General features: G+C 32.7%; 2 protein-coding genes across 2 annotated transcripts; one reads left to right on the plus strand and one right to left on the minus strand.

The window, feature by feature from the left end:
- The first annotated feature begins 9,349 nt into the window (after positions 1-9,349).
- LOC102615205 (zinc transporter 1) lies at positions 9,350-11,398 on the plus strand. The gene is made up of 3 exons (XM_015525806.3): positions 9,350-10,079; positions 10,220-10,369; positions 10,894-11,398. The coding sequence occupies exons 1-3, from the start codon at positions 9,456-9,458 to the stop codon at positions 11,197-11,199; spliced, it is 1,080 nt and encodes a 359-aa protein (XP_015381292.1). The 5' UTR covers positions 9,350-9,455; the 3' UTR covers positions 11,200-11,398.
- Positions 11,399-12,080: 682 nt separating this feature from the next.
- Positions 12,081-16,008, minus strand: LOC102608591 (zinc transporter 1). Its single transcript, XM_006493714.4, has 4 exons — positions 14,887-16,008; positions 14,560-14,709; positions 12,787-13,502; positions 12,081-12,286 (listed from the first exon to the last, which is right to left on the minus strand). The coding sequence occupies exons 1-3, from the start codon at positions 15,484-15,486 to the stop codon at positions 13,197-13,199; spliced, it is 1,056 nt and encodes a 351-aa protein (XP_006493777.1). The 5' UTR covers positions 15,487-16,008; the 3' UTR covers positions 12,081-12,286; positions 12,787-13,196.
- Between the last annotated feature and the right edge of the window lie 3,747 nt (positions 16,009-19,755).

Below are 19,755 nucleotides of genomic sequence, written 5' to 3' on the forward strand. Positions count from 1 at the left end.
TTATACGCTTATAACTTATTTTTAATATTTATTATTTTAATCGTATGATTATGAAAGAATGCTTCGCATTGGAACATCTCCAATATAATTATTGTCTTTGTATATACACTCTATTCTTATTTTATAAAGTACTATTTATGCTCGGGCAGCTAATGAATTATGATAACTTTGCACGTAGATCTCGATTAGCAGTGTTGGCTTCACCTTGCGTCCAGTCAATAGTAACACCAAAAGAGATATTAAAGAATTAAAGTTTGAATGAATGAAATATTAATAGTAAAGCCATAACAAAATGTCGAAATTCTAATGTTGTAAAAGAAATGAAATAGTAAACAAAGCACCCGAATGCTGCCATTTAAGCTAAATTTCATTGAAATAGGTGTTCCACACGACAACATGTTGTCTATATTTTCTTCATTTCTCAATTAGTAATCTGAGGGTCTGTCATCTGTCGCCTAATTTTATCGTTCTCTCACAATCATGCATGCCCTTTAATTGGATGTCCTCATAATGATATTCTTAGTACTCTGTCACCCCATATACCTCGTACTTTTAGTTCTTTAAAGATTATTTTTAAAACGTATAGTTGAGTTAATTTTCACTATTTTCTTTCTCAAAGTGAATGAAAAAAAGAAGAAAAGTGGGTACAAATTTAAATATTTAATATAACAAAAGCTAATGAAATTAATATCTGAGCCTAATTAGAAAAATAGTTATTTTGTTGGTAATAACCAACCTTTAATCCGTCAATTCTGTCCGCAACAAAAGACATTGTTCATCAATCCTTGGATAAATGGAAGATTATTGAGAGTAAAGAAAACCATTTGTCATTAAATACACAAAAAAATATTGCTAGAAATTGACTATATATTAATGCCTACATTTTAATGCAAAAAACTTTTACATGTACCAAAATTATACGTATTAACTTTAATTAAGCAAGCTTTTGGTATAGAATAGAACCCAATAACTTTCTCTTGCAGCCTCTACTTGTGTGTTATGTTGACTGAATTAGATTCTCATATTATCAGCCATCCAATGTCTGCTACAATTGCCATAGCACTTTCTTTTCCTTTCTATATATAGCAACAAGCTTGCACTTCTCTAAGACCCACACAAAAGCCAAAATCCAACTTAAAATTAATTTCAGTTTCTTTAATTTTCCTCTCCTCTTAGCTTGTTTCTCATCATATATCAATGATTCAATATGATGGCTTGTAATTCTTTCAACACCTTGAAAATAATAATTATATTTTCTTTCATTCTTCTTTATCCTACTCTAGTCTTTGGTGAGTGCGTTTGTGATGTTGAAGCTATGAGCCAAGATAATAATCAACAAGAAGCGCTTAAATATAAAGTGATTGCAATTATTGGCATACTTGCTGCTGGTGCTTTTTGGGGTAAGCCTTCCCTTGTTGGGCAAGAAAGTCCCAGCACTAAGGCCTGAAAATGATACTTTCTTCATTATTAAGGTTTCATTTGGGATTGAGGTACTGTACTTTTTAAGTTACAATTGTTGTAAAAAAAAAATTATAACTATCAAATGAAAGTTAATAATATGTAGTAAATATAAATTTTAAATAATAATTTTCTTTTGTTGAACCCAAAACCTGTGCAATATTGGAAATGGTTCTCCAAGATCCACTCAAATCAATTCTTGTATCTAAAATGGCAATTTACCAAACCAATGATGTAATATAAGACAAGATGAACAAAACAAATCAATGAGTGAATCAAAGAGCAGAGAGATAACACAGAGGAAGTTTATAGAGGTTCGGCCATAGAAGCCTACATCCACTGTGAAAAGGTGAACTCAAGCTTTACTGAATGAGAGTTTTCAGAGAACAAGTTTGCAGAGAAAATGACTCTTGACTTATTACTTGATATGCCAAAGTGCTAGGCTATATATACAAGAAAAGATTGATCTAGAAAGATCTATCAGTCACCAGCACACATCCCTTGTGCTTAATAACAAACCCAGCTACTTCACATGCTTGTAACAACCTTTAACAACTTTTCAACCTACCCCTGACCATGTGTCTTCATCTCATTTGCCTTAAGTGATAAAACGACAACTTTTAGCTGTCGTTTTGGTTAAGTGACTCACGTGCTCAATCACATGATTTACTAGCGCACGCAGCTGACATCAGAACCTTGTCATATAGCCTTCCCCAGAACTTCAACCGACATGTCAATGTAACACTAAGTTTTCAACCGATTTGTCTTACTCGGCTGAGAGATTCAGATTTGCAGTTCATACTCCAACATATATTGTACTCTCTCTCTCTCTATTTTTTCACACACAAAATAAGTAAAATAAGCCTTTAATTGGTCTTTAGATCTCTCTCTATTATTTTCTTTCTTATTTTCTTTTAAAAATTAGTTGTTTCATCCCTGGACATGGTGCTTACAAATGCAAAAATAGGTTCAATCAAAGTTTTGTTCCTAGGAATAGAGCATTTAGTGGATTTAGACCTAGAGGAGGGCAAAAGTATAGAGGAATTATTGGTAATGGTCCTATTAACTTTGGAAGAGGCACTGGATACAACTATGGTCCTGATTCATAAACTAATTTTCTTCCACCTTATCCTCGACAATCTAGACCATTCCATGGCTATGTTGCTTATCAAAACCCGAGCATGATGTATCCTCAAACTTTCACTAATGCTCAAGGAAATTATGGTGGTCATAATGGCTTTCCTTATGGAGCTACATCCAATAACATGTTTGCTGGAAATGGTAGACCTTCTCATAATCTTCAAACTGTTGCTCCACCCTTAGCTAATTATGGAAGTGTTTATGATCCAGCCTGGTATATTGATTATGGTGCTACCAATCATGTTGCTCAGGATGCAGGTATTCTCTCTTATTACTCACTTTATTGTGGAGCAGAAAGGTTATATATTGGAAATGGAATGGGATTACCAATTCATGGTATAAGAACTGTCATTGTTACAACCTCCTCTACAACACTCCTTTATTTACATAATGTTCTACATGTGCCCATAATTACTAAAAACATTCTTAGTGTCCCAAAACTACTTGCTGATAACAATGTACTCATTGAGTTTCACACTGATGTTTATTTTGTTAAGGCCAAGAACTCAAGAATCATCTTGCTCAAGGGGACTGCTAGAGGGGGCTTGTATCAGGTTAAAGACTTTAAAGCAGTTTGTCATGATTTCAAATTACCAAGTTATGTGTCTAGTTTCTCAAAGTCATTTTCCAATTTAATAAAAGGCCAGGTGTCAATGTTTACTCAACTCAGTTCATCATGTGTTGTTGGTTCTTCTCAATCACATGTAAACAATTTACAAGTTAATAAAAATGTGTTAGTAGCCCTTTCTGTTTCTTTCAATAAATCTATCGATTATAACTTACTGCATAAGAGAATGGGGCATCCAACAATTCATGCATTAAAACAAGTTATCAAGTGTTTAAATCCAACTTTCAAAATAGATATAACAATTCAACCTAAGTTTTGTTATGCATGTCAATTTGGAAAGTGCCATATGCAACATTTCCATTATGTTGAAACTTCAACTACCCGGCCACTTGAACTTTTTCATGCTGACCTTTGAGGACTAGCACCTATTCCCTCATCTCAAGGTTACTACTATTATCTATCCATTCTAGATGACTGTAAAAAAGTAAATAAAAAAGTAACTACATGCAAAACAGAGCATAGTATAACGAAATAAGGGCTTCCCGAGATTTTCTTTGCGGCCCAATGTTTGTGAACGGAAAATCCAATCAAAACAAATATCTAAGATGCCACCGAGCAACATGCACTCATCCACTTTCGGAAAGAACAAAATTGAATGTCAAAATAAGAAACTATTCTTCACAAGATTAGGCAAGAGACTATCTTTCCAAATCCCACCTAAGAAAGAAGTTGCCTTTTCGAATCAACTCTTTTTTTTTTATAACCCTTGAAGGCTTTAACTTTTGAGCACTAAAACTAGACGTGTACCATATAAAATTTAAAAGTGGACGTGTGCTATTTTAAAATTTTAATAATATCATATATTGATTGAAAATATTTAAATCAAACTTAAAATAGGCCATTTACATAACTGAAGTAACAACGACGTCATGACAGAAGTACAAGATTTGGAAGTACAATTTTTCGTGGACTAAGAATTGGTCGGCAAAACCCAATAAAAGATTGCTAAGAAACCTCGAGAACTTGTTTTGCCTCCTCAAGAACTTGTTTTGCCTAAAAACAAAATAAAAAAATAACTACATGCAAAACAGAGCATAGTATGCCGGAATAAGGGCTCCCTAAGATTCTTAATTCTCAATAAATAAGAACGTAAACTCTAATAATAAACTTCCACAAACATGACATCGATAGGTAAATTCAAAGAAAAAAAGAAAGAAAAAACAACTTATGTGAGTGCCATTTAGTTAAAATAATAAAATTTCTTTAACTAAAAAAATGTATCGTTTGACTTATAATTATTGAGATGATAATTTTCTATCAAATTGTGTTTTTTTTTTTCAATAGCTTGATTGCTCATGAATTTCAGGATGAAGAATTAATGTCAATAAATCCCATCAAAATAAAAAAACAGAGTATTATTTATGCTACAATATCGATATAGCACACAAAATGTTAATTTTATTTATAACAAGGCTTTATAATTTTTGTCACAATAATATTTTATCAGTGGAAATATCATTTCTCATAATTATTAATTATTTTCCTTCCAATGGGCTAGGTAACTATGCCCTAAAAAACCATCTCAGCATTATTACTATAATTTTCCTTGATTTAAGATGTCATTTCTTAACTAAAAAGTTACAAATTCTGTTTTCCATAATCTAATCAATATAAAATGATAAGTATCATCTTCTTCCAACATCAATGAATTAATAAAGCATACATTCAATTTCTAATTTTCTTTCGTACTATCTCTCTATTTTTTCACACACAAAATAAGCAAAAACAAAGTAACCAATTAAGGGCTTCAACACAGTTTTCAAGTCGGCAATAGACAAAATGCATAGTAATCCAACTAAGCCTGTGACCCCATATTGCGCAGCCAATGTGTACTGTTTTTTTGAAATAACATCGAGTCCCTTCGTTAACATATGAAATGCTAGAAGCTTCATCATTATTGGATTGAATTCATCTTCATACTCTTCAATGCGATAGTGATTCAACTGAAGTAACAACGATGTTTGACAACAAAAGTACGAGATTTGAAAGTACAATTTTTCGTGGACTAAGAATTGGTCGGCGAAACCCAGTAAAAGATTACTAAGGAACTCGTTTTGCCTAAAAACGAAATAAAAAAGTGACTGTATGAAAAACAGAGCATAGTATGCCGGAATAAGAGCTCCCCCAACAATCGAGATTCTCTTTGCACCCCAATGTTTGTGAACAGAAAATCCATCAGAACAAATATCCAAGATGCCACCGAGCAACATACACTTATCCACTTTCGAAAAGAATAAATTCAAACGTCAAGATAAGAAACACTTATCCACTTAACTAAAAAGTTACAAATTCTTGTTTTCCCTAATCTAATCGATATAAAATGATAAGTATCATCTTCCAACATCAATGAATTAATAAAGCATACATTCAATTTCTAATTTTCTTTTGTACTATTTCTCTATTTTTTCACACACAAAATAAGTAAAAACAAAGTAACCAATTAAGGGCTTTAACTTTTGAGCACTAAAACTAGACGTGTACCATATAAAACTTAAAAGTGGACGTGTGTTATTTTAGAATTTAAATAATATCATATATTGATTGAAAATATTTAAATCAAATTTAAAATAGGCCATTTACATCAATTGAAGTAACAACAACGTTTGATGACAGAAGTATGAGATTTGAAAGTACAATTTTTCGTGGACTAAGATTTGATCGGCTAAAACTAATAAAAGATTGCTAAGAAACCTCGAGAACTCGTTTTGCCTAAAAACAAAATAAAAAAGTAACTGCGCGCAAAATATAGCATAATATGCAGGAATAATGGCTCTCCCAACAAGCAAGATTCTTTTTGCTGCCCAATATTTGTAAACAGAAAATCCATCAAAACAAATATCTAAGATGCCACTGAGTAGCATACACTTATCCACTTTCGAAAAGAAAAAATTCGAACGTTAAGATAAGAAACTATTCTTATTAGTCACAAGACTAGGCAAGAGACTACCTTTTCTGAATCCCACACCTACGAAAGAAGTTGCCTTTTTGAATTGACTCTTCCTTTTCTTGTAACTCGTACGTTCAACTGGGTAATTGCCCTCGTAAATAACCGCAAACTTGGACAAGAAATTAGAAAAAAGAAAGAAAGAATTAACAAAATTAAAATTAGCTAAATGTGAAGAAATCCTTAATCACGATGAGCATTCCATTCATTAGTACCGATAAGAAAATGGAAACAAACCAACGGTTAGTGGAAGCATGAGAGGAAGAGCATCACATTCACATAGTTTTATCTCATTACTACATATGATATAAAGCCTAATGATGACATGAAAAATGAAGAATTTTACCATATTCCCTTGGGAGTGGTGGCAGCGACTATATCAAGCGTATTGAAGTATTAATGCTGATTGTTTAAAAGCATAAACTAACAATTGGGCAGTGGTAGGGAAAAAAAACTCGTCCAACAAGGCATATACAATGTTTATGATGAAGAATGAACTCATAACTCAAGTGTAACAAGGCGTTTAGAGGTTACAAGCTCGTGTGACTTGTCGCTTGAGGAGTTTCAGAGCAAAACCGACAGAGCCTTATGTGTCACTTAAGTCATGAAGTGATACACGTGGTAAACACGTGACTTGTAACAAAGTTACATTAGTTCAGAACGACATTGATGAATGCCGTTTTGAGCTTACTTAAGTTGGCTTGTGTGAGACATGTAAGGAAAGGTTATTACTGTTGGTTTTGGCGGAAAGGGTTATTAGCTCAACAAACCCAGAAAAATAGAGTATAAAGGGCAGGCTCTGGAATCATCTGCATCATCGAGAATAAATTGAGAGTAAAGAGAAGATAGAGAGAAGAAAGGTCAACAAATCTTGTTCTCTGTAATCATCATCTATTCTTGTACTGTTTGATTTCAGAATAGTGAAAGTTTGATATTAGAATAGTGAAATCTAATTGCTTGGCTTCCTAGTGGATGTAGGCACCAACTCTTAGTGTTGAACCACTTGTATTCTGTGTTGTTTTGTCTTCTTTGATTTCAATTCTTGTTTGAAGTATTCTGTGTGTGTGGATCTGTATTAGTTGATTTTGGATTCTCGAATCAGGATTAAATCTTGGGGTGAATATTGATTAGATTTATTAAGATCAATTTCACAACAGTTTGCAATAAAGCAGGTCAATAGCCATGGAGCTACTAGTTGATAGGCATAACCTTGTATTTCATAGACCATCCAAAGTGCAAAAGGGATAATGATGATGCCAGTGGCGTTATAGACGAGCTCCCCCGTGAGAGCATACAATGTCAAGAAGAGAAATATGACACTCCCTGTTTCCCAATTGTTCTACTTACCAACGTTGAACATTTTATACACCATCTTAAAATATTATTAGCCTTTGTCTTGGGTGGCTTCTCTTCTTCTTGAGAACGTGCAAAAGTTATGTAGTATAATTTTTTTTCGGTGTATTAAATCATCTGGTATCCGAAGACCATATTAGGCTCGACTAATTTAGATTCGAGCCGGATAGGACCATTAGGGCGGCAAAGTTCTCCCAACAAGTATTTAACACGGCTGCATTCGCAAACCTCGAACTGAAGACCTTGGGTAAGATAGAATAACTCCATGCCAGTTGATCTACGCACTTGTTGGTAGTTATGTAGTATAATTACTAAGAGTAAAAATACAATATTGAAAGTATATAATGAGAGTCGTACGTAGTTTAATATATCACAACTACTTCAAGTACCAATATACAATAGAAATCAACCACTTAGAAACTAACAGTATTAGGGTGAAGTTGAAACTGACGGGGTTAGATATATAGAACAAATACCAATGAACGGTATTAGGGTGAAACTGAAACAGACGGGGTTACCAATAATTCTTTAAAGAGTACTCGTGCAATTGTGAAATAGAATTGTAATGATTTCCACTTTTTAGCGGTGCAAATAAAAAGGGAAATTACATGTATTATTCAGCTACTTTTGAGAATGATTGTCTAGAAACCAATGAAGAGTCAATTTTGAAAAATGATCGGCTTGTAATATTGTCAGAGTCTTTATACGGGGAAGACCTTATCCCATTAAAAATTCAAATCTAATGCTACACATAACCATGTATTTTATAATTCGTACATGCACTCTTTCTTGTTCTATAAAGAACCGCGTATGCTTGGGCTCCTAATTAATTATGATAACTTTGCATGTAAAGATGGATCTCAATTACAAAGTGTTGGCTCCACCTTGCGTCCAGTCATTAGTCACTTAAAGAAACTTTAAAGAATTAAAGTTTGTCTATCCAAAAAAAAATAATTAAAGTTTGAATGAATGGAATATTAATAGTAAAGGCATAACAAAATGTCGAAATTCTAATGTTGTAAAAGAAACAAAGCCAAAAATGCTGCCATCTAAGCTAAGTTTCATTGAAATCGGTGTTGCACATGATAACATGTTGTCTACATTTTCTTTATTTCTCAAATAGTAATTTGAGTGTGTGTCATATGTCATGTCTTCCTCATGTTTGATAAACAGAAACCTACCTAATTTTATCTCTCTCTCACAATCATGCATGCCCTTTAATTGGATGTCCTCATAATGATATTCTCAGTAATCTGTCACCTCATATACCGCGTATCTTTGGCTCTTTAAAGATTATTTTTAAAGCGTATAGTTGAGTTCATTTTCACTATTTTCTTTCTCAAAGTGAATGTGAGAAAGAAGAAAAGTGAGTAAATTTTAAATATTTAATATAACAACAGCTAATGAAATTAATATCTGAGCCTAATTAGAAAGATAGTTATTTTGTTGGTAATAACCAGCCTTTAATCCGTTAATTCTGTCCGCAACAAAAGACATTGTTCATGAATCCTTGGATAAATGGAATGTTATTGAGAGAAAATAAAACCATTTGTCATTAAATACACAAAAAAAAAATATTGTTAGAAATTGACTATATATTAATGCTTAGATTTTAATGTAAAACACTTTTATGGGTACCAAAATTATACGTATCAACTTTAATTAAGCAAGTTTTTATAGTATAGAACAGAACCCAATGACTTTCTCTTGCAGCCTCTAATTGTTGTGTTACGTTGACTGAATCGGATTCTCTTATTATCAGCCATCCAATGTCTGCTACATTTGCCATAGTACTTTCTTTTCCTTTCTATATATAACAACAATCTTGCACTTCTCTAAGACCCACACAAAAGCCAAAATCCAGCTTAAATTAATTTCAGTTTCTTTAATTTTCCTCTCCTCTTAGCTTGTTTCCCATCATATATCAATATCATGGCTTGTAATTCTGTCAACATCTTGAAGATAAAAACACTTGCTTTCATTCTTCTTTATCCTACTCTAGTCTTTGGTGAGTGCGTTTGTGATGTTGAAGCTATGAGTCAAGATAATAATCAACAAGAAGCGCTTAAATATAAAGTGATTGCAATTGCTAGCATACTTGTTGCTGGTGCTTTTGGGGTTAGTCTTCCCTTGTTAGGTAAGAAGGTCCCAGCACTAAGGCCTGAAAATGATACTTTCTTCATGATTAAGGCCTTTGCTGCCGGCGTTATCCTAGCAACCGGGTTCGTTCACATACTGCCAGATGCATTTGACAACTTAACTTCTCCTTGCCTCGTTGAAAATCCATGGGGGGATTTTCCTTTTTCTGGTTTTGTTGCTATGATGTCCGCGATAGGGACTTTAATGATTGATACTTTCGCGACGGGGTATTATAAGAGGCAACATTTTAATTGTAAGCCTAATAAGCAGCTTGTTGATGAAGAGATGGCCAATGAACATGCTGGTCATGTACATGTGCATACACATGCCACACATGGCCATGCTCATGGCTCCACGGATTCATCATATCAAGAACTTGCTCTATCAGAAATAATCCGAAAACGTGTTATATCACAGGTGATAACAAGTGATGCAAGATTTTTAAAAGTTCAGCGGAACTCAAAAAAAATAAAATTTTTTACAGTTTTTGTACTTTAAGTTGACATAAGTTTTGTGGTTTCGTTTGGATCTTATTATTATTATTATTTTAATTTCAGGTTTTGGAGTTAGGAATTGTGGTTCACTCAATAATTATTGGAATATCTTTGGGAGCTTCGGAGAGCCTTGATACAATCAAACCTCTTCTAGCAGCCTTGTCATTTCATCAATTTTTTGAGGGCATGGGACTTGGTGGCTGCATCTCTCAGGTATTTCACATTCTGTAGCTTCAAAATTTTAATTATCCGCATGTTTAGGGATTTGGATAATAGAGAATGTTGTCATTCTGTCTACACCATCCACGTAAAAAGAGATGAGATGAAAGAACTCGATGATTATATAATCAAAAAAGCTAACATAATCAAAGCATTCCAATCACTTTAATGACTCAATGGGCATACGTACTTTTGGTTGCATTAACTGGTCAACATTTAAGCTCATCCAATGAAAATAAAATCAGTCTCATTTACATAGTCAGTGACATTTGTGCAACTTATTTATGTGATGGGGAGCGACCGACACACCTGTCTTACAAATGTGATCCCGACTGATTAATAATCGTTAGCTTCAAAAATATCACGAGGCATTCATTTGTATATATGATTAGTTAATATACAGCTTCAATGTTATTTCACATAGCGTTACATACATTGCTGCCGATGAAGCTTCAATATGATTTTGCAATTTAATTTGTTATATATATATATATTGATTGCTTATTAATTAATTGTAGGCAGAATACAAGTCTCGATCGATGGCAATTATGGCAGCATTTTTCTCCCTTACAACCCCCGTAGGAATCGCTATTGGAGTTGGAATTTCAAGCGTTTACAAAGAGAATGGCCCAACGGCTCTAATTGTACAAGGAGTTTTCAATTCAGCTTCAGCTGGGATTTTGATTTACATGGCACTTGTCGACTTGCTTGCTGCTGATTTTATGAACCCAATATTGCAAAGCAATCGGAGGCTTCAATTAGGGGCTAATATTTCACTTCTTCTCGGTGCTGGTTGCATGTCTGTGTTGGCCAAATGGGCGTAGTCTTGGCTCGTGCCATATTAATTTTCAAGTGAAGCTGTTTTCCTCCACCTCTCGTCTCTCTTTACTCTCTTGAAGCAATGCGGTAAGGTATATAAACTTGTCGCTTAAAATTTTAACACAAATACTTAATATTGATATCGTGTAATGTTTTGGCCTTTGTGTGGGTCTTAGAGAAATGCAAGCTAGCTTCCACAGTCTATACATATAATTAAATTAAAATATATAGCGGATAAGAAAGCTCCATAATGGCGATTGTTGCAGACAATGGATGGCTGATAATAAGAGAACCTAATTCTGTTAACTTTATAATACAAATTAAAAATAGAGGCCGTGAGGGCAAAACCACGGGGGATCATGTAGCGTAGCATATATAATAGCTTAGATATCATTCTTCGGTTTTACTCATAACAGAGGTTTTACAGCTCTCAAACCTTTTGTCTTTTCATTTTCTTAATGATTTGAGTGATGTCCTCTGTTTTGACAGGGCAAGTTGTATAATAATGCAAAGCAACTTTGTAAATCATTATATATTAGCTTGTATTCAGCTCTAATTAACTCATGCAAATGGTTATTAATGCTATTTTAAGACTATAAAACATACACCAACGATTTACTAATATTTATCTTCACTCCCTAACCTAGTAGTTTATTACTCTTTTGCGAATAAGTTGAATTGAAAAGCAGCAGTCATATCAATATAGCTTTAACTACTACATCAATGTGACTATGTGAGACACACTTAATTATAAATAATGAACATTGAATATGAATTACGGAATGCAAATTAATGTCATAAAGTGTTGGGGATAATGGCCCTATACTCCTAGCAAGAGACACTAGAGAGTGTGTTTAGACACTGAATTAAAAATGGCACATTGATGTAGTTAAAAAAATATTAAGAGAGAACTAACGTTAATACAAAGTTTATGGGAAATCACGAACTTGAATGATTAAAACATAAAAGTTTAACTACATACTAAAACATATTGAAACTTAATTTTTCCTAAGACTTTAGGCAGTTGCCTTACCTAGCCATTGAGCCAGATCTGCGTTTGCTGGATGGGAATACCCAAAAATTCATCAATAACTACAAAATTGGACAATAAATTAAAATTCAAGAAAGAAAGAATTAACAAAACTAAAATTAGCAAACATGAATGTATGCACACTGTGGAAATCCCTTAATTAGTAAGAGTGAAAATACAATATTCAAAGTATATAGTGAGAGGAGTACATAGTTCAATATATCACAACTACATCAAGGACCAATCTGCAACAAACTCAACCAGAGAGACTAATAGTACTAGGGTGAAAACTGAAACAGACAGGGTTAGATATATATAATAGATATCAAATTGGCAAATTAATTGCATTAAATCGATGATTCTCCATCTTATCAATTCTTAATAAGATAAATAGCAAACTATAAAAGCCAGTAATGGTGACTGCACTGACAACAACCCGGTGAGGATTAATATTAATCATAAAACAATTTCTGTAAACAAAAAACAAATATCGACAAGGGAATATAAGAAATTGAAGCCCCTTAATCAACCAGGGTTTAGGGTTTAGGAGGAATCGCCGTACCAAATTGTTAGGATACTCTGCTCTGCTCCGCTCCCTCTGCCTACAACTTTGCTATTTAAAATCTAATTAGGCCGCCCTATAAATGAGTTCAACTTTCAACTTCACTAACTTTCAGAAAAGCTTCTTCTGTTATTCCTTTTTTTTTTTTTTAATAGCCATAAAAAATCAAAATGTTGATGGCAATACTTCACCCACTTGATATATTAATCGGACAACGGGGCTCGATAAAGTTGAGTTAGACAGTGGTGGCACATCACAACATTCTCAGCCTCTGATGAGAAATTGTCAAATTGCCACTAAATTTTACAATTGTGGTGGCACATCACATCAAATTGCCACTCTACATAATCAAAGCTTGACAAGATAAATAAATAGATAGATTTGTTTGGATTGAAATATTCAAAATTAATTTAAGCCCATTTGGCCAGTACAGACATGCAACCAGCTCCGAGAAGAAGTGAAGCATTAGCTCCTAATTGAAGCCTCGAATTGCTCTGCAGTATTGGGTTCATAAAATCAGCGGCAAGCAAGTCAACTAGTGCCATGTATATCAAAATCCCAGCCGAAGCTGAATTGAAAATCCCTTCTACAATTAGAGCTGTTGGGCTATTCTCTTCGTACACACTTGAAATTCCAATTCCAATTGCAATCCCCACTGGTGTTGTGAGAGAGAAAAATGTTGCCATAATTGCCATTGATCTAGACTTGAATTTTGCCTACAATTGAATAAAAATTAAGCAAACAGTTTGGGTTAATTAATTTTCATTAGTTGAGAACTTGAGCCTGAATGCTGACCAGTTAAAAAGCAGCTGAAAATATCTCTTTTTGGGTCATTAAAGCACATGATTAGAATTAATCCTTAAAGAGGATTTAGCTTTTTAGATTTTATAATCGTGCTTTACACTATTTTCTTTCATAGTGTTGACAGGATGACAACATTCTCCAATATCCATTTTGCATCTACTGTTTTAATTTTTGTGACTCTAGACTAGCCTAGCCTAGCCTGGCATGCTACCTGAGTTTTTTTTTAGGAGATTATTGTTCATAATATTTATAATTATATAATTATTGAGACTAATTTACATGAAATTTTATATGCCACCGTCCAGATTTTAAATGTGACTCTAGACTAGCCTAGCCTCCCATCGCTACATGAGTTTTTATTGTTAGGAGATTATAAGCCACCGTCCAGATTTTAAATGTGACTCTAGACTAGCCTAGCCTCGCATCGCTACATGAGTTTTTATTGTTAGGAGATTATTGTTCATGATATTTACGATCATACAATTTTTTAGATCAGTTTACATCAAATCTTTGTTAGGAGATTATTGTTCATGATATTCAATTTATATCAAATCTTATATGGCACCGCTCAAATTTTAACCCTCTTAAATATTCGAGGGACATCAACTCCATTCTTGGGAGAAAGACTGCATTCACTCAAGTTTTGAGAAATGAAATTTAAATTAAACCCCTACAATGCATCTGTTGGGGCTCGAACCAGTTCCCTCACACTTATGAGGAAGTGGCTCTAGCCACTGGACCAATTCCTAGTGGTTCATCGCTACCTGAACTTATGTATAAAGATTTTCAATAATTCTAGAGTTTTACATGATATTTTTCAAGAGGAGTTTTCCACTGCCGTGGACGGTTGTTAAAATACAGATATTGAGTTGAATAATATTAATTTAGCACTGTATAAATAATTAAATATTTCATATTATTTAATGTATAGACATTCACATAAGATAATTAATTATATAAATATAGTACCTGAGAGATGCAGCCACCAAGTCCCATGCCCTCAAAAAACTGGTGAAATGACAAGGCTGCTAGTAGAGGCTTGATTATGTCAAGATCTTCAGAAGCACCCAAAGATATCCCAATAATTACTGAATGAACCACAATTCCTATCTCCAAAACCTGAATTAAGAAGAAAGAAAAAAAAAAGATATTCTTATTGTTATTATTATTTTTTTTTATAGAAGAAAAAAGATATTCATATTTTTTTTAATAGAAGAAAAGAAGATATTCATATCAACGTATTCACCATACATGTACAACCAACAACGAACTTAATTAAAAATAAATGAACCTTACTTGTGAAACAACACGTTTTCGGATTAGTTCAGGTAGAGCAAGTTCTTGAGGTGAATCTGCGGAGCCATGAGCATGGCCATGTGTAGCATGTGTATGCACATGTACATGACCCGAATGATCATCAGCCATCTCTTCATCAACAAGCTGTGGCCTAGACTTATCAAAATGCTGCCTCTTATAATACCCTGTCGCGAAAGAATCAATCATCAAAGTCCCTATCGCGGACATCATAGCAACTAAACCAGTGAAAGGAAAATTCCCCCAAGGATTTTCACCAAGGCAGGGAGAGGTTAAGCTGTCAAATGCTTCTGGCAGTATGTGAACGAATCCGGTTGCTAGGATAACGCCCGCAGCAAAGGCCTTAACCATGAAGAAAACATCATTCTCTGGCCTTAGCGCTGGAATCTTCTTGCCTAATAATGGAAGGCTCACCCCAAGAGCACCGGCAACAAGTATGGTAGCAATTGCAGCTAGCTTAAACTTAAGCGCTTCACCATTGTTTTGTTCCGTGTCTTCAACATCACAGGTACACTCGCCACGGACGGTACTAGGATAATAAAGAAGAACAAAAATTGATATTAATGGTGTTATCTTTAACATATTAAAAGAATTACAAGCTTGAAGATTCGCCAGGGTGGTGAGTATTTCTAGAAGAAGAGAAATATTTCAAAGGCTTATTTGATTTGGGTTTGTGGGTACTTTAGAGAAATGAGTTTCGTGCTCTAATTAATATACATGGAAGACAAAGAATGTGTTCTATATGTTGACTGTTGCAGACACTGGATGGCTAATAATAAGAGAGAATCTAATACAGTCAAGAAAGGTAAAAGCTAGCTGCAAGGAATTGACTCTACGGAGAGCTTCTTTATACATAGAAATTTGTATGGCATTCATGTCGTATAGGTCATATATTAGATATCATAGGTCAGATCTAAATACTTATTTGATTTCTATATGTAGCATAGATTGAAGGAAGCCAACCGAGCACAGTTAAAATATCTGCACTCTGCACAATTAAGATCAACTTCACACAAGATGCTAAAGCCTAATTCTAATAATAAAGAAAATCTTTCTAAGATACAGGTCTTAGCAATCGAGCTTTACTGGTGTAGTTACGTTAAATCGAAAAAAAAGAAAAAGATAAGTCCAAATATGAGTTCTTGGTGTCATATCTATATATAAAGTATATATACACTACCAGTGGCATAATGAATTATTTGGAAGTGATTCAAAAATATAGAAGTAGCTAGACAAATCAGAAATATTTTTCTTTCAATATTCTGCCAGATAAACAAACTATTAAATTGAAATATATAGTTGGATGATTTCGTAGACAATTAAAAAGTGGACAACTCATAAATGTCTTACTTAAATTTTCTAACATATACACAATCGGAATTGTATTAAGGAATTAGTTCAAAGTGATTCATAGATATAAAAGGAGTCAGACAAGAAATGTAATTTGTGCTCTCAAAATTCAGCCATATATGAATACAAATTGAAATATATATGGTGGTATGTTTGTATATATGTATGTATGTATAATCACTCTCAAAAGCAAACACCCGCACTCTTTTTAAGTCAGACACACTGTTAAACTGTATGGTTTAATAACATTAAAAAATAACTCTATTAACTCCTATGATTAACAGCATATCCACATGAAAATAATAATAATAATAAAGATATATATATATATATATATATATAGGATTTCTGACCATATTAAAATAGGGATAAGTTAACAAACAAACAAAAAATACATATTTCAATATAGAGCATTTTATCTTATAATATATTGAAATATGTGTTTTTTGTCTTTTAGCTCATCACTGACTTTATCTTTGATTGAAAATCCAATATATATATATATATAGTCATTCTCTCATGCGGGAGCCTTAATTTTTTTTTTTCCTTATAAACACACTGTTAAGTCATACGATTTTATAGAATCAATCCAAACACTACTAAATCACATGATTTAACAAAGTGTCTACATTAGAAAAAATGAAGGCGCATAATGTGTATGTGTGTGTGTGGATGCAAAAAAAATGGATTTTGTGTAGATTTATTATTATACCATATAATATAATGGTGTTTTTATTTAATTAATTATACTATCATATGGTGTAATATGTGATTTCAGAATTTATTTTGAATGTATACGTTGTGTTTTATTTCTCTTCAATCTTCCATTTTCTCAAGGTGCTCTTTTTTGGTTAAGAATAGCTGTCGGTGTAAACAAAATGGATTCATAAATTCATTGAAAGTGAAATTCCTCATTTTTCCTTCGTCTTTCTTTCTTTCTTTCTTTTAACTTTTTGTAAAAGCTTCAAAACAATTAGCTTTCTTGTGGGAGATTTAGTGTAGTTATTTAATTACTTATTTTGGAGCTAATTTTCCATTTTTTTCTCATTTCTTTTTTAATACAACTAGTCAAACCGACCTTAAGTATTTCTTGAAAATAATTTTTGAATGAGATCGCAGTGTAATAAAAATTGATAATGACAATGATGGACTATCCGGACATAAAAGGACATAGGGATAATCATAAAAGAAAAGAAGATTGGATATGATCACAATTTGTTCATCAGAAAAAGAAGATGGAGACAATATGTTGTCATGCAACACTTACTTCAATGAAATTTGGCCTACATGGCATAGTTTGTAAGCTTCGTGTAGCTTTTTTGTTATAAGCTCAGAACTTTAACATTATTATCGCATAATATTGTACTACTTAAGCCTTAATTAAATCTATAGTATTTTTTGTTGCAGTGACTGATCTTAACTGGAGACCTGGTGGAAACAGACAACATTGATCGTAGCGATTCTCACTACTTACATTATCAAAAGGGCCACTGGTTTATCTCTCTATCGAATCAAATTAGCCAAGGGTGTGCATTCCTCAGCCCAAGTTAACGTTTCATTCAATTCTTGCCAATATTGGCATTAGGAAATAAAAAACATAAATTCAATTGTCCAAACAAGATGTTCAAATAAGAACATTCACCCCCAGATCGATAAACTATTCATATAAACAAGTTATACCCACTGATAAGTTGGGGAGAGTTTAACAGTAAAAAATCTCTTAACGACCCATTAATATGACATAAATCCACACAATAAAAACAGTTAAGTCAACCCATTAAAACTCATTCCATAAGGAGTCGAGATTGAGGTCGGGTTTAAGATCAAAATCTCATTTCACACATTACTCATTAACATTTAATATTAATGATTTAATAAACGTTACAACTTGTATTATAAATTGTTAAACAAAAATAAATTGATTTTAATTGACTGCTAATGTAGAGTTAGGACAACTTCTAAAATTCCTAAGGTTTTAATTGATTATGTTGGGCTCTAGAACTAAATATTGATTTCTTGTACATTATTTGATGATGTTAAGCATGAAGAATATTAATATTTTGTTTTGTTTGGTGTTATATTATTAAAGAGCTTTGTTTTACAAATTGTTAGTTTTATTTTAAACTAAATAGATAATACCAGAAACAATTGGTTAAATGGATTGGTTCGAATAACACTATAGTGACAATGAATGGACTTGAGCTCTCATTTTTCGATCCAATAAATTAATGGATGGGTTCAAATAAAACTAGACATATACTATATAAAATTTAAAAATAGACGTGTATTATTATGAAATTTAAATAATATCATATATTGATTAGCATTTTATATGATTGGATTAGGGAAAACATGTTCAAGAATCTATTTGCCCCGTCAACCAGCTAAACAGACTTTCGCGTTTCATTAATAAAGTTTATTCTAATTGTAAAATTAGAATAATTAGAATAATTTTAAGAGAGAAAGAATTAATTAACAAAATTAAAGTTAGCAAAATTTGAACGTGCGCACATTGTGGAAATCCCTTAGTTGCATTAAGCATCTTGTGCATTAAGTGGCAAAAAGGTTGTGAGACCAAATTCCATTCATTGGTATCGTAAGAATGTGCAAACAAACTAATGGTTAGCAGAAGCATGACAGATTAGATATAAAAGTAAAATCCTTAATCATTGTTGTGAAACCATCTTAAAATTTCATTGTTGAAATTATTATTATTATTATTATTATTAATTGCTGCTTCAGAATTAACATTTGATGGGTTAAAACAAAATTAATTTCATGGCCAAAAGTTAATTTTAAAGTTGTTCTATCAATAATGAGACTTATTTTAAGAATGTATTGATATATTGATAATCTCATCGTAAGTATTGCTTAAACACAAGAGTTACAACGTTAATAATATATAATTATCCAAATATAAAATACAAAAAATCGATAATTAACAGTTTGTTGATAAAGAGACGGCTGATGAACATGCAAGTCCTGTACATGTGCATACACATGCCACACATGGCCATGCTCATGGCTCCATGGATTCATCATCTCAAGAATTTGCTCTATCAGAACTAAACCTCTTCCATTTTCTCAAGGTACTCTTTTCTGGTTAAAAATAGTTGTCGGTGTAAACAAAATGGATCCATATATTCATTGAAAGTGAAATCCTTCATTTTTCTTTCGTCTATCTTTTTTTTTTTTTATAATTTTTGTAGAAGCTTCAAAACAATTAGCTTTCTTGTGGGAAATTTAGTTCAATTATTTAATTGCTTATTTTGGAGCTAATTTTTCCTTTTTTCCTCATTTCTTTTTTAAAATACAAATAGTCAAAACTTACCTCAAGTATTTGTTGGAAATAATTATCTAAATAAGATGACAACATAATAAAAATTGATAATGACAACGACTGGAAATAATTAGGAAATGAAATGACATATGGATAATCATAAAGAAAAGATGATTGGATAATATCACAATTAAGTTGCTGTATCAGAAAAAGAAAATGGA

The sequence above is a fragment of the Citrus sinensis genome, chromosome 9 (assembly GCF_022201045.2).
Source record: "Citrus sinensis cultivar Valencia sweet orange chromosome 9, DVS_A1.0, whole genome shotgun sequence".
In the NCBI taxonomy this organism is placed as follows: Eukaryota; Viridiplantae; Streptophyta; class Magnoliopsida; order Sapindales; family Rutaceae; genus Citrus; species Citrus sinensis.

Excerpts from the sequence above, each read along its gene's own strand:
- LOC102615205 (XM_015525806.3), top strand. The coding sequence starts at position 9,456 with ATGGCTTGTAATTCTGTCAACATCTTGAAGATAAAAACACTTGCTTTC. Across the intron at positions 10,080-10,219 it reads GAAAACGTGTTATATCACAG|GTTTTGGAGTTAGGAATTGT; the intron begins GTGATAACAAGT and ends TTTTAATTTCAG. Across the intron at positions 10,370-10,893 it reads TTGGTGGCTGCATCTCTCAG|GCAGAATACAAGTCTCGATC; the intron begins GTATTTCACATT and ends AATTAATTGTAG.
- LOC102608591 (XM_006493714.4), bottom strand. The coding sequence starts at position 15,486 with ATGTTAAAGATAACACCATTAATATCAATTTTTGTTCTTCTTTATTAT. Across the intron at positions 14,710-14,886 it reads GAAAACGTGTTGTTTCACAA|GTTTTGGAGATAGGAATTGT; the intron begins GTAAGGTTCATT and ends TTCTTAATTCAG. Across the intron at positions 13,503-14,559 it reads TTGGTGGCTGCATCTCTCAG|GCAAAATTCAAGTCTAGATC; the intron begins GTACTATATTTA and ends ATTCAATTGTAG.